Below are 13,149 nucleotides of genomic sequence, written 5' to 3' on the forward strand. Positions count from 1 at the left end.
TAGTGCACTTTAGTAGCAAAAGGAAGTTTCAGGGTAACATGATTTTCAAAAAGCTGCTGGCTAGCTTTCAAGAACTCTAGATGAAACTGTGTACATTTTCAAGTCTAAGCAACCAACATGCTGGACTTGCTCAAGAACTTCCTGATCTTAGATTGACCTGATAAATTACATGCCACATTTATTCACTAATGAATCAGTACACAGGGAGTACTCTTTTACTGTCAGAACTCAGGCAAATGTAAATAAAGTTACTCAGTTTCCAGAGTATTAATTGTTATTCACAACAAAAACAAAAGAATTGCAAATCAATTTATATAAAAAATAAAATACTTTATTTTTCATCTAGAAAGGTGCAAACATGTAACTTTTGGTCACATTTCTCAACATGTAACAAACTGTCCCCAAAACAGTCATGGTCAAAGAAAGAAAAGGTTTCCAGGTGGAACGATTAGTAGTTGATCAATGAGCCACTCTTTTTGATTTGGGGCCATTAAGGCCCTTCGTACCCCCAATTTGATGAAATGCTTCTACAGGCACCTCTGTTTTCAGCAAACCATCAATTCACTTCATTATTCCCCCCACTAACTGAACAGAACTCCAATTATCTATTTCAATGGTTGAATGTATTGGATCAGACAAGCTGTTAAACAAGTAGAGGCTAACACTGAAGTATCAACGCATTTTTTAAAAAAGGCAATAAAACTTTAAATTAACTTAGATAACTGTACAAAATATATTTATATATACACACATACAATATTTACAATATTAATTAAAAAACCTCGCTTGTAACAGAAAAGTTCACTGTACAAGCTGTCCAGTCTAACACGTCAGGCCAATTCCTTTTGATGCAAGTATTTGAATCAGAACTTCATAAAACAAAATTATTGCTGTTCTGGCTAACAGAACATCATTACTTAGCACCTTGTCAGGTGCGGGTTTTCAGTCCAGCAATTACCGGCACAAAAACAAGTGTGGATAACCTTGCTAAGGGTCTTTTCCAATTGCACTATGTCTGAGAGTGCACGTATCTCCTTCAGTAATCCCTACATATCGCTCCAATATAAACAATATACTCTATTCTGAGGCACAGTTTTTCTGTGGGTCCTCACTGTCCATCTTAATTTTTTCCCTTCAAACCAAAGTTTGGAGTCAATCGACACTTGTGTCTTAAGTCACATGGAACAGTTTGATTTTTTAAAAAAATATTTAAATAACTTGTGCTATTGGATCAGGTTTTACAAAATGAGATGCAATTATCATTTCAAGTTGACGGTCAAGTTTAAGAGTCCCTCTTTTGGCTTTATGCCATGTCTCCATACATCTTCCTGTAGTACACAGACTCAAAGATATCATTGTCTCCAGGGCAGTTGTAGTGGCATGCACAGGTCTTGATAAACATCATCCTCTTCTTCATGATCTCACCATCGGGACACTTGAATTCCACAGGGAGAGTGGCTGTTCTGTGGGGGGTACAGCAACGCCCATCGGTGCAAACGCCACAGAACTTGGCTCGGTATGTCTTCACACTGGTACAGCCAGACAGCTCAAACTTGATAGGCTTGGAGATCTTGGGAGTACGAATACACTTTTTGCCTTTCTGTTGAGCAAAACAAGCAAAATTCATATATTTACCTGTCAGATCTGAAGATTTCCATTCATATTATCAAATACGTACATATACATGCATATGTTTAGAATATATATATATTCTAACCAGGATACTGTTTACTATTCCCCAGTCTTAAAATCACATTGAATTCAATTCAGCCAGGAGATCATATGCTCACTGAAATTTCTGAGGTGCTTAACTTTGGCTGGCAAAGTTGGCTGGACTTTTAGCCATGTAAATCTGTTTAGAGTTATATTACATGGACACTTTTGCAAGCTTCAACATATTAAATTAAGGACAGGTCACAAGTTCTTTTAATAACCCCCCCAAATCTGCTTTCTAATTGTTTTACAGTTGCTGTGACATTTGCATTTTGTACTATATTTGCAATGAATTTGTTCTAGAGTGAAACCAGCCACAGGGCTAAGCAGAGGCATTTGCTGAAGAAAAATGAATCAATATTTACCTTGATGCTCTCCTCCAGGTCTGCTTCACAGGGTCTCACCATGCAAAGCCTGCTTTGCTTCTCCAGTCTACAGTAGGCATTGTCATTGGTGACTCTGGTAGAGATGCCCATTCCACAAGTCTTTGAACAGGCACTCCATTCGGTGGTCTGGACCAAACAATTGGCACGCATCAGAGATGGGTCAGGTCCATAAGTGTCTTCCAGTCTATATGCTAAAAAACACAGTAAAAAAAATTAGATTCTAGCACTAAGAACTCATTCAGATGATACACAATATAGCACTATTGTGTTGTAGGAAGAGATGGAAGCCAGTGTTCTGGGACCATGAACCCATAGAAGGCTGATGCTTACATTCTACTTGATCAGCCAATTCTACCACAAAACCTCCAACTCACCAGCAAGAGCAGGTCCAACTGCAGTCTGTTCCTTGTCCTTCGGCTCATCGCACACCCATTCTTCACAGCATTTGCCAGGAAGCTTTACTCTTCGGGGGTAAGGGCAGTCAGGACTAGGCAGGCGGACATCCATGCTGCAGAGAGGCACGCAGCCCACTGCCCCATCTAGGCAAGTGCACTGGTACTTGCAGCTGCTCTGGAAGGACTCCCCGCTCCTGTACACCATGCCTCCGAACACACAGGGGGCACCGTCTCGAGCTGCAAAGGGGAAAGAGCATTCATGAGAACTCTGGTGGGGGAAACCCAAGGAACACCCGTGCACAACAGAAGGAGCCAAGCTAACTGAAGGTGGGGAAGTGAATGGGCTGCCTCGGGATCCCTGAAGAGGGACACAACCGTTTGGAAGACAAGAGGTCTTCCAGCCCCGAAGGTTTGTTGAAGGAAAGCTATGAAAAGGTCTGCAAGGGATGATGCCCGCTTCTCTGCTACACTCGCGGACATGCCGAAACCTCGCCAGGCGCTGAGGGCAAAAGGGGACTCACCGGTGCACACCCCGATCTTGCGGTTGACGGGAGATCCAAAGTCGCAGAAGAGCCCCTTGTGGGGGTCGCAGGGGTCCCGCTCGGTGCACAGCTCGCCCAGCTGCTTGGCGCATACCCGGCAGCAACCGCAGCCGTCCTGCACCAGGCTCACGCCGGGCGGGCACTCGGGAGGCGCCGCGGGGCACTGGCATTGCCCGCTGCAGTCTTGGCTGGCCACCTCCTGAGGACAGAGAGAGGGACGCAGGCATGAGCGGGAGGCACGGGGGGGGAAACAGCCCACAAACGCTGCCACCCGCCCAGAGCTGCCCTCGGCGCCAGCAGAGACACTTACCCAGCCGAAGAAGGCGATGAAGAGCGCCAAGGCGACGTTGCCGAGTCCCATCCTGGCGAGCATGCTCGGGCGGCTTGTCCGGGGCTGTAAAAAGCGGCGTGGAGGCTGGGCTGGAGCGGCTCGGAAAGTGCCTTCCTTCGCTCTCTGTCTCTCTCTCAAAGCAGAGCGGCTGTTGTCTGAGGCTCCAGCAGGCAGCCCCGGCGGCTTTTATACACTCCAGGCGCCGCGGACTCGCCAATCGGCTGAATGGAGTCCTACACAAACAGCGACATTCCTGACATTCTTCTCCACCTTCCTGCCTCATCAACTCACACCGGATTGATCCTGACCCCTTGACACTTCGCATTCCTCCTGTCTGAAAAAGCTGGCGCACTTCGACGCACAAAAAAGGCGCTGTATTTCCACCAGCGAGAAAGGGAGTTTTCTTCAGCGTCCAGCCCAGATTCTTCCCACCACCACAGAGCTGATTTATAGGACTTAAAAATACGTCTCTTTTTCACCCCCCCCCCGCCGCGCCTTCATAGCACTAAACCTGAATTCCACAAAAATTCGGTCTCTGTGGGTGTCCATCCTACCTCCAAAATACATAAATCAAATTTACTACAAAAGAGAAAAAGAAACTAGGTTATGTATTCCTTAAAAAGTATTGTGATTTTTTTTAAAAAAAATCAATATCACGTTCGAACCATCATCAGTTATTTTTGAAGGGAGGACTGGGGGGAAACCCCTTTAAATCCACATTATCCAAAATAAATTGCTTGTAAAATGTCTTGTCGCTGAATTTCCTTACACTTTAATAGAGAACTTGAAATAAATGAATGGGGTTCTAAATTCCTTTCCCTCTTTCAGCAAAGCTCAGAGTTGGGTACAACATTTTCCTAAAACAGATGTACATGAATACCTTAAAACAGACACCTTCAAAATCTGCATGATGTACAATGCCAAGAAACCCTTAAAGATTATTTATTTATATATTTATGCTCTGGTTTTCTCCCCAAGGGGGACCCAAAGTATCTTACAGTATCATTCCCTCTGATTCCATTATATCCGCACAACAACCCTGTGAGGTAGGTTAGGCTGAGAGTATGTGACTAGCCCAAAGTCATCTAGTGAACTTCTGTGACAGAGTGGGAGTCAAACGTAGGTTGCCAAGATCCTAGTCCAGCACTCTAACCACTACACCACTAAAGAGTCCCATCAACGCTCATGGGACAAGACTTTTGAGTGCCTGGACTGCCCTTTTCTTTGCAAAGGAAGGGTGAGCTCCTAGTGTACAAAGGGACACAGCACAGTCTGCTTCTTCTCCACTGACATTAATGGGGGACCCTCATTTCTGGAATTGGTAGCTAGATGTTGGCATTGTGTTTGTTTATTTTTAACAATTTTACCTCACCTTTAAACTTAGAACAGACTCGAGTTTCAATGAAGTACAGAGGAACTGTGTTTTTAAGACCCATTTGTAGTGACTCAGGTATGCATACTTTTATCTGGACTGTGGCTATTGTTTGACATTCACCAAGCACGCCTGTAGTGACATTGGCTGCAATGTACAGGACCTGGTACAGAAGCTCAACTGGAATGAATAGATTGCACAGTGACCTGTGCTTGGCATATTGCTTGTAATCCATTGGGGAGCACTTTATCAACACTAATAAGAATATATTTGGTAGTGAATAGATTGGTCATTTAGACCTCATCAACGACATTCTTAGCACATGAAATGACAAAAGTCCTGTTTGACTGAATGGATGTGGACTGGGCCTCGTGTTTTTCTCAGGGAAACAATATTTACCCACAATATTTAATCCTCCACGAGAAACAGGTAAGAATGTATTGTTTGATTCAGCTCATGCCTTTAGCTTTGTGACAGGCAGAGTTCAGATGGGGGGAGGGGAGACGGGGAGAGGTTGCCAGGCTGGTTGCTAGGAACAAGCTTGGGAATTCCCCCCCCTCCCCCGTTTCTTATCTGTGCAAGAAGACAACAAGGCTCTACAAATATAGAAGCAGGCTGTTTTCAGCTAATTTCTCATGATGAGTCAGTTTCCGACTGTGGTTGAAAAATAGATATTTGGGGACCTTTTTATTATCTCTCTCCAAAGTAATATGTTATACAGCGTCTGGTTTGCAATGAGCTCTGTGGACTGCTGAATCATGCAAGGAGATTTTTCCTAATAGGTACTTTCTATGAATAGAGAGAGTGAGCCTGTTTGCCCTGAAATACTTGGCACAGGGAAGTGAGGCTGAAGCATGGAAGATGTGGCTCTCTTTTTCCCACTGCGTATGTTCAAGTCATTCGTAAGCAACACATTCTGCCCTTGCGCTTCTGTGCTCCTTGTCCCACCCCCCCCCCCCATGACTATAAAAATCTATTAAAATGAAAGAACACAGTATTTTAAAAATATTCCAATAGAATATAGCAAAGTGAACAGAGATAGGCTTGCTATGGGAAACCAGTTTGAATTCATCTCTCCCACCCACATATGAAACTTATGGGCAACCACTATTTCTCAGTTTATCCTACTCCACAGTGTTGCTGGAAACAAAAGCACTGTTCTAAAAGTGTTCAGCACCATAGTCGGAAGAGAGGACTGGATGCTGAGTCTCAGTTCCCTTAAAGGTTCCACTGGTTTACCCGAGCGGGCACTTTCTCACCTGTGATCTGTCCAGGCCATGTGATACTGTCCTCCACAGTCTCTTAAGACAGTGGGAGAGTCTTCTCCTCTTGGGTGGAATCTGAATATGTTGAAGAATCACACACAGCCTCATTTAGGTTAGTTTTCAAACACTACTCTTTGCCAGAGCAGAGGACTTTGTGGCATTCTCTTAGTTCACAGGCCATGCCTGCCTCTATTCCTCACTGACTGTGCTTTCACTGGCCCTTCCCTAGGCCAAGTTGTATCTAAATACCTGGCTCTGAATTTCCAGGGAGAAAGTTGTGTTACTGCTATGAAAAACACAATTGCTTCATCTATCACACTGAGAAGCCAAAATGTTTGGATACAAACTGATTGCCCTTCTGACTTTTGAAAGCTTTGTAGCAGAGTGGGGATTTCAACCTTGGTCTCCCAGATCCTGGTCTGCTACTCTAACCACTATACCATGCTGGCTTTCTATTGATCCAGAAGGGTTCTGAAACATAGCACAGTGGCTGTTTTTATGTATTAAAACTAGATTTATCAATTTAGCACTGTTTGTTACATGGAGCAGTATGAAGGATGGTTTGCATATGAAGTATTCAGGGGAATGAATCTTCAGGTTCCAAGATGACCCCCTCCCCCCCAAAATCTTGTAGATATGTGGTTTTTTAGAAAGTTGTTCCCACATGGGACTTGAGCTATTCATTCTTACATGTTATGAAGTGTAGATGTTACCGATTTGTATTTCCATTTTCTTTCCCTCTTCTCCACCACGGCATAATACCTCTTTCCAATACCACATTGCTTTTGAATAAGAATCTCCTTTTAAATGGAAAAAAATCCTTCCATTCGAACAAATCCCCTAAAAAAAGGATTTATGGTAAGTACTACACATTTCCAAGTAATGAGGCATCCCCAAACCTATATTTATTTGAACGGCTGCAAGCAAATGGCTGCATTTACTCAGTGCTGAGTAAATAATAGACACACCAAACTATGTACAACCTGCTTACAAAAATGGAAATATAACCAGGTAAATAGAAAGCTGCTTAAAATTGCCCTAATATGGTAAGTAACTGTTGGATGGAGATATCTTACTATACATATTGTAGAATTGTAAATGACAGTATGGGGGGTTATTTAGTGAGGAGGGGTAAAAAAGCATGTTGCTCAAGCTGTGCCAAGGGAGGGGGATTAAAGCCGCTAGCTGATTTTAATTGATCTACTTGTCTGCCTCTTAAATTATTCCCATTGATTTATTACATGTTTAAACAAATATATTTTCATATGATACAAAAAGTGTTTTTCAAGGTCTTTAAGAAGAAAGTTTGAGAAAGTGTACAATTTAGGAAAGGAAAGCAACAACACTTTGTGCAAGTTTATTAATATTCTCCCTTTTCTACCCAAGAGTAATTTAGCTGGATGCATGCCCATGGTACCCAGTATCCTGAACTGAGTCGAGCTGTTCCTAGTGCCCAAAGGAAGTATGGGGAGGAAATCAGATCTCCTGAAAGAGGGATGGGAATGACCTTTTTTTTAGTTCACTGGCACCAAGATAGGGTGGGATAAAATTGATCACACGTACCCTTCATAAATTTATCCAAGTCTGCCTTGAACTCATTGAGGTAATTAAACTTATAGCAAAGAAGATCTTTAGAACTTCATCAACAAAACCCACAAAACACAAAATGTCACTTACATAGCACTTTAGGAAGGGTCCTTCCCAATGCATTTTCTCCAGATTCACAATAATCCCAAGAAGGGCATGAATATCACTGTGGGCTACACTACTATGTACAGCATATATTCTTGGTTTACCATATGCATTATCTTGCTCTCACTACATTTTCTACCTATGGAATTCTGCCTTTTGACGTTATTAGCATATCCTGCCTAATGTTTATACTTTGTTTTCAGATTCTGTAATCCTGTCCTATTACTTTGCTTACCAGAGGTTTTATTTATTTGTTTGTTTGTTTATACCTGCCTTTTGTTCTCAGTGGGGACCAAAAGTGGCTTATATCATTCTCCTCTCCTCCATTTTATCCTCCCAACAACCCTGCGGCATAGGTAAGGCTGAGACAGTGTGACTAATCCAAGGTCACCCAGCATGCTTTCATGGTATAGTGGTGATTTGAACCTGGGTCTCCTAGATTATAGTCCAACACTCTAGTCAGCACTCTCACCACTACATTTGAGGATTGGCTTTTGTATAGCACCAATCCTCAAATGTCTGTACATTGCTTGATCAGTTAACAATTACCAGGACTGGTCCAAGAATTTGGGGAAGCGGGAACACGGCACCTGCCCTCCTCACCTCCACCAGGCCATATGGTGGCAGGAAGATTGTGCCTGTTCTCTCCTTCCCTCTGCACTGCAGTAAGAAGCTGCTGCCTATCCTCCTCCTCCCCTAGCAGCTGAATGAGGTGGATGCCCATCCTCCTTGCTCCCTGCCAGGACACAGGGAAGAGGGAAGCCTATGCCCACCCTCTTCCTCCTCTTCTCAACCCACTGGGTTTGGGGCACCTCCTGGGGCAGGCTCCAATGGGTGTTTGAATGGGGGGCAGTTGGAATGGAGGGGCAACAGGGACGGTTGGTGCCCCTTTACCACTGGTGCCATAGGCTGCCCAATGGGTGGGCTGTCCTGCATGTTCTGACTTGGAGCTGAATTTGTAGACTGACTTCTCTGAAATAGGTTGGAGCCAAACTGGAGGGACAACAAAGTTCCTTTTGAAGTTTTCCAGTAGGTGATAGCACATTTACGTACATTATAGTCATCAAGTGGTGAATCAGTCCTTAAAGCCTGCAGCATCTCTTTTGGATCACAGCACTGCTAAACGATCACGAGCCAGCAAAGCCATCATCAAGGGAAGGGTCATCATTTGCTTCACCATGTGAGGGCCCTTTACACAAACCACCATGTATAATCAGAAAGATTTCTTTTGGTTGGTAATATTTTGAACTCAGTTCAGGAGGACTGGGCTGTGCGTACGGGAAAAGCCAATGGACAGATCCTACAACTCCCATCCACTTAATGAGGAGCTTTGTTCTAGAGAAAGGTGCCTTGCTCTGTTCTAGGACAGCTTCTTTGCTTAGCAGAAAGGAGGCGACAGATCCAACCCATTGCATCCTGGCTTTATACCGTTTTTACTCAATACACTTTCTGAAATTATTCCTCAGACATGCTTTGTGTGGATGGTGTAATGAAGGAATAAAAAGAACAGTTTTTCTTAACATGCGTCTTTGTTTGCCTTGCCATATGGGCAGAGGTTATGCTACAATATCAAGAAAGAGGCTGCCATTGATACATAAGATTGTTAAAATGGACTAATTTGGAATTGCATGCAGGTGTTTATACAGCAGATCCTTTTCAGACAGTATATTTTTTCTGGTAAAATTAGGAATTCACTGCATTGGCAACACAGTTGTGTTTACACAGCTATATGTGGAATGTGTGTGCTGACATACACTTCAATTGGTTAAGTCTTGTAAAATGTACAGGTGTGGCTATGTGGGGTTCTTTCTTTTATGTTTATCCTTCTTCCTTCTTTTTTTGGGAGGGTGCCTTGCCCCCTTCCCTAAAGAAGTCACCTGATCAAGTATCAGACATACTGAAAAACCTGGCAGGACTGCAGGAAAGTGGCTAGACTCAGAGTGTTTGTGTACTTAAAGAAAGAATCTTGCACATTTTCAACCTTCAGTTGCGGCTATTTTCTTATAAGAGCCACTGGAGGTCTGCGCCAGCCCGCAAAGCGGAAATCAAAGGCTCCCAGAGAAACACACCCGAAGAATGTGAACCTGATCCAAGAGCCGTACGCAATGCTCACGCTGAGCTGTCAGCCTTAGAGGAAGTCTAGCCGTATATGGACATCTGCACCCTGAGTTATTTATCATCCTGATGGGCTGGTAGGCTGGCCTGCAGACGTTTCTAGCTTGCCTCATGTTTAATGATGTATATTAATTCTCCCTAAAATCTTGCCAGAATATTTCCCAAAATGTTTAATAAATATTATCTTGCACTCCTAAGGGATCCTGCTTAGACGTACATTAAATGTACATTTACTTAAGGTGCCAGTTCCAAGCAAGGCTTACTATTTTGGCCTTGGAGCTGGAAATGAAGGACAAATAAAGCAAGTTTGATTTTTATCCGGAACTTGCTTCTCTTGTGTTTATTTTTTTAAAAGTTCATTCGCTGGCTCATTCAATATATATATGGAGAGAGGGAGAGAGAGAGAGTAGAATACACACAAGTATATGTTTTAAAAGTATATGAGCTTTTAGTTTTATAAACTAACATGAGAATTGCAGAAAAAGTATCCAGGATTTTCATCTAGTTTGGTTTGGTCTATCAGAATGCAATTTAAGAAGAACTAGGGATACCCATCACAGTTCTTCCCATTTCAGTTTCAGATCTTTTGATTTTCCCAGGGCAGCCATAGTTCTGGTTATTGTAAGGTGTGACAAGTATCTACATCAAATGTTCCTAAAATGTAAATACGTTCTTAGTTTTTATTACTAGGCATGTACATAACAAACAAACAAACAAAAAAGAGAGAGCTCCAAATACACACAAAATTAATTCAAAAAGAGTCCAGTAGCACCTTTAAGACTAACCAATTTTATTGTAGCATAAGCTTTCGAGAATCACGTTCTCTTCATCAGATGCATGATCAAAACTCTTTTGATCATGCATCTGATGAAGAGAACTTGATTCTCGAAAGCTTATGCTACAATAAAATTGGTTAGTCTTAAAGGTGCTACTGGACTCTTTTTGATTTTGCTACTACAGACTAACACGGCTAACTCCTCTGGATCTACAAAATTAATTGGTTCAGCATGTTAAAGTGGCTTCTGGAATGCTGAACCAAATCTGGGAAATGAGGCTATGTCTATCCCCCTCCAAACAGTTTCATTTTGTTACTTACTGCACATCAATCATACAGGCAAGCCCGCAGTGGGGTGGGCAGCATCTTGTTGTCCGTAATGGCACGTCTATCTGCACTCATCATGCAACCAATTAGCTCCAAAGGGGAGAGACTGAACCCTTAGCATTAACCTGTTGGTAGAAAGGGGATGTACGTGATATGCATGAGTGCAGCCCCCCCCCCGCCCCCGTGCTTCCTGGGCAATGACATTGGCATTGAGTGGCTTGTAGGGATCAATGGCTTGCTTTGCACTGGAGAAGGCAGTAGCAGACGGCATGGTGCCAAGAGCCAAGAGTTTGCATCCCTGACCATGCTAGGGTTACCAGCTCCAAGTTGAGAAATTCCTGGAGATTTGGGGATGGAGCCTGAGGAGAGGGGTTTGAGGAGTAGAGGGACCTTAGTGGGTATAATGTTATAGAGTTTATGCTCCAAAGCAGCTATTTCCTCCAGGGGAACTGTTCTGTGTTGTCTGTAGATCAGTTGTAATTCTGGAAGATCTGCAGGCCCCACTTGGAGTTTGGCAGTCTTTGGACATGACCAAGCTTTGCTTTCAGGGACAAGCTTTGCCCAGATGCAACTCGGCTGCTGCTAGTCTGCTGCCAGCAAGTTCTTCTTAACCCCTCCCCCTGCTGTTGTGTCTTTAATAACTGTGTAAAAGGGAAACATGCTGCAATGTTGAGAGATGGTGTATTTGGCAAAATTCTAAACCCCTGCAATTAAAAGCACAGAAATCCAATCTTGCAGCCTTAATATTGAAAGCTACAAAACTTTCCTTGAATCATGGGATTTAGATTATAGAGGGTTTTTTGCTAGAATTTTGAATTAAAATGGAACGGACAGTATATTTATCAAAATTGTGGTTGGATTTGTGAGTGTATGGGGTAGCTTTTTTCTGTATCAACTTCATTATATACAATATTTAAAGATATATATATATATGAGAATCCAACATGCATTAGACTGGTTTCTTTTTGCTTATTTTGTGTTGTTTTCACTGTAAACTTCCCAGAGCACAAGAGGTAGGATGAGCTAAAGGTATGTCAAGGGTAGGATGTTGTAACAGAAGACATTAAATGGCAAACCACCCCGTAAAAAGTCTGCCAAGAAAACGTCGTGATGTGACGTCCCCCCATGGGTCAGTAATGACTCGTTGCTTGCACAGGGGACTATCTTTACCTTTACCTACAAGAAGAGATGCTAATTCAATAAGGTTTATGTTCTTTTCCTCATGAGAAGATAAAGTAGTAGGGACGTGTAGGATGCCAAAGAAACTGGTAAGAGCCACACCTTTGGACCATGCAGTACCCTGGTTGCATGGAGAAACTGCTTTCTGTTGAGGACACTGGTTGCAGTCCTTTGGTTGGAGATTCAAAACTGGGCTCTCCCAGAGCCTAGAGTGACCCTCTAAGCACTAGACTACATTGGCTCTTCCCCATAACAACTGAAATAAACTAATAGGTGGCTTAGGAACATAGCAGTACAAAACACATTCCTGTCATATATTTCACAATTGTCAGTCCATATCTAAATTAGTCTCACCTTTCTGAAGATGACTGTTAAAAAAGTGGCCGCGTAGTCTCATTGTTCTTCATTTTGAAAGCACTGGCTGTGCTTCCTTGGCTCTGCTATATTTATTCCTGAAACCCCATCAGGAGGACCATGCATTAGGTTGCCATGTAAGACACTGATGAAGGAAAACTTGCTGCAACAGACAAAAACGTGCTAAAACAAGGGTTTCAAAGCAGTTACACATGGAAGACATCATAGTCATGGCCACCACTGGGTGGTAACCTCCTTTCGGGAGTTATGTATAGAATTGTGATGGCATGCTGAACTTTATACAATTTATGAAGCATGTCACAGAGACTATGGCTTGTATCAGACATAACGCAAAACTAGTGTGGTCATCTGAACGCAGACCACTCCACTATGGTTAGTTTAGGTATGTCAAACCACGATATGACTGTATGATTTTAAATTGATTTATTAACTACATTCGCCTTAGCTTTGGTTTGGCATATATATTTACTTATTTTAAATCATTTTCATGCCACCTTTCCATCCAAATTAGGCTTGTCAAGGCAGTGAACAGTCAAAAAAATTAAAACAATCAAAGCACATAAATGGGAAGTAAAGTCTGTGAGGGAACACCAACAAAACAGGGAAGTCTTCACCTGGTGGCAGAAGAAAATGATAGAGGGTAACAAACGAATCCCTGGGGTAGGACTTCTACAGTTTTGGT

General features: G+C 42.7%; 1 protein-coding gene across 1 annotated transcript; it reads right to left on the bottom strand.

Annotated features, from left to right (window-relative positions):
- Positions 1–309: 309 nt before the first annotated feature.
- Positions 310–3,514, bottom strand: CCN2 (cellular communication network factor 2). Its single transcript, XM_054985017.1, has 5 exons — positions 3,347–3,514; positions 3,016–3,235; positions 2,474–2,731; positions 2,079–2,290; positions 310–1,600 (listed from the first exon to the last, which is right to left on the bottom strand). The coding sequence occupies exons 1-5, from the start codon at positions 3,407–3,409 to the stop codon at positions 1,304–1,306; spliced, it is 1,050 nt and encodes a 349-aa protein (XP_054840992.1). The 5' UTR covers positions 3,410–3,514; the 3' UTR covers positions 310–1,303.
- Between the last annotated feature and the right edge of the window lie 9,635 nt (positions 3,515–13,149).

This window comes from Eublepharis macularius, chromosome 1 (genome assembly GCF_028583425.1).
Source record: "Eublepharis macularius isolate TG4126 chromosome 1, MPM_Emac_v1.0, whole genome shotgun sequence".
Lineage (NCBI taxonomy): Eukaryota > Metazoa > Chordata > Lepidosauria > Squamata > Eublepharidae > Eublepharis > Eublepharis macularius.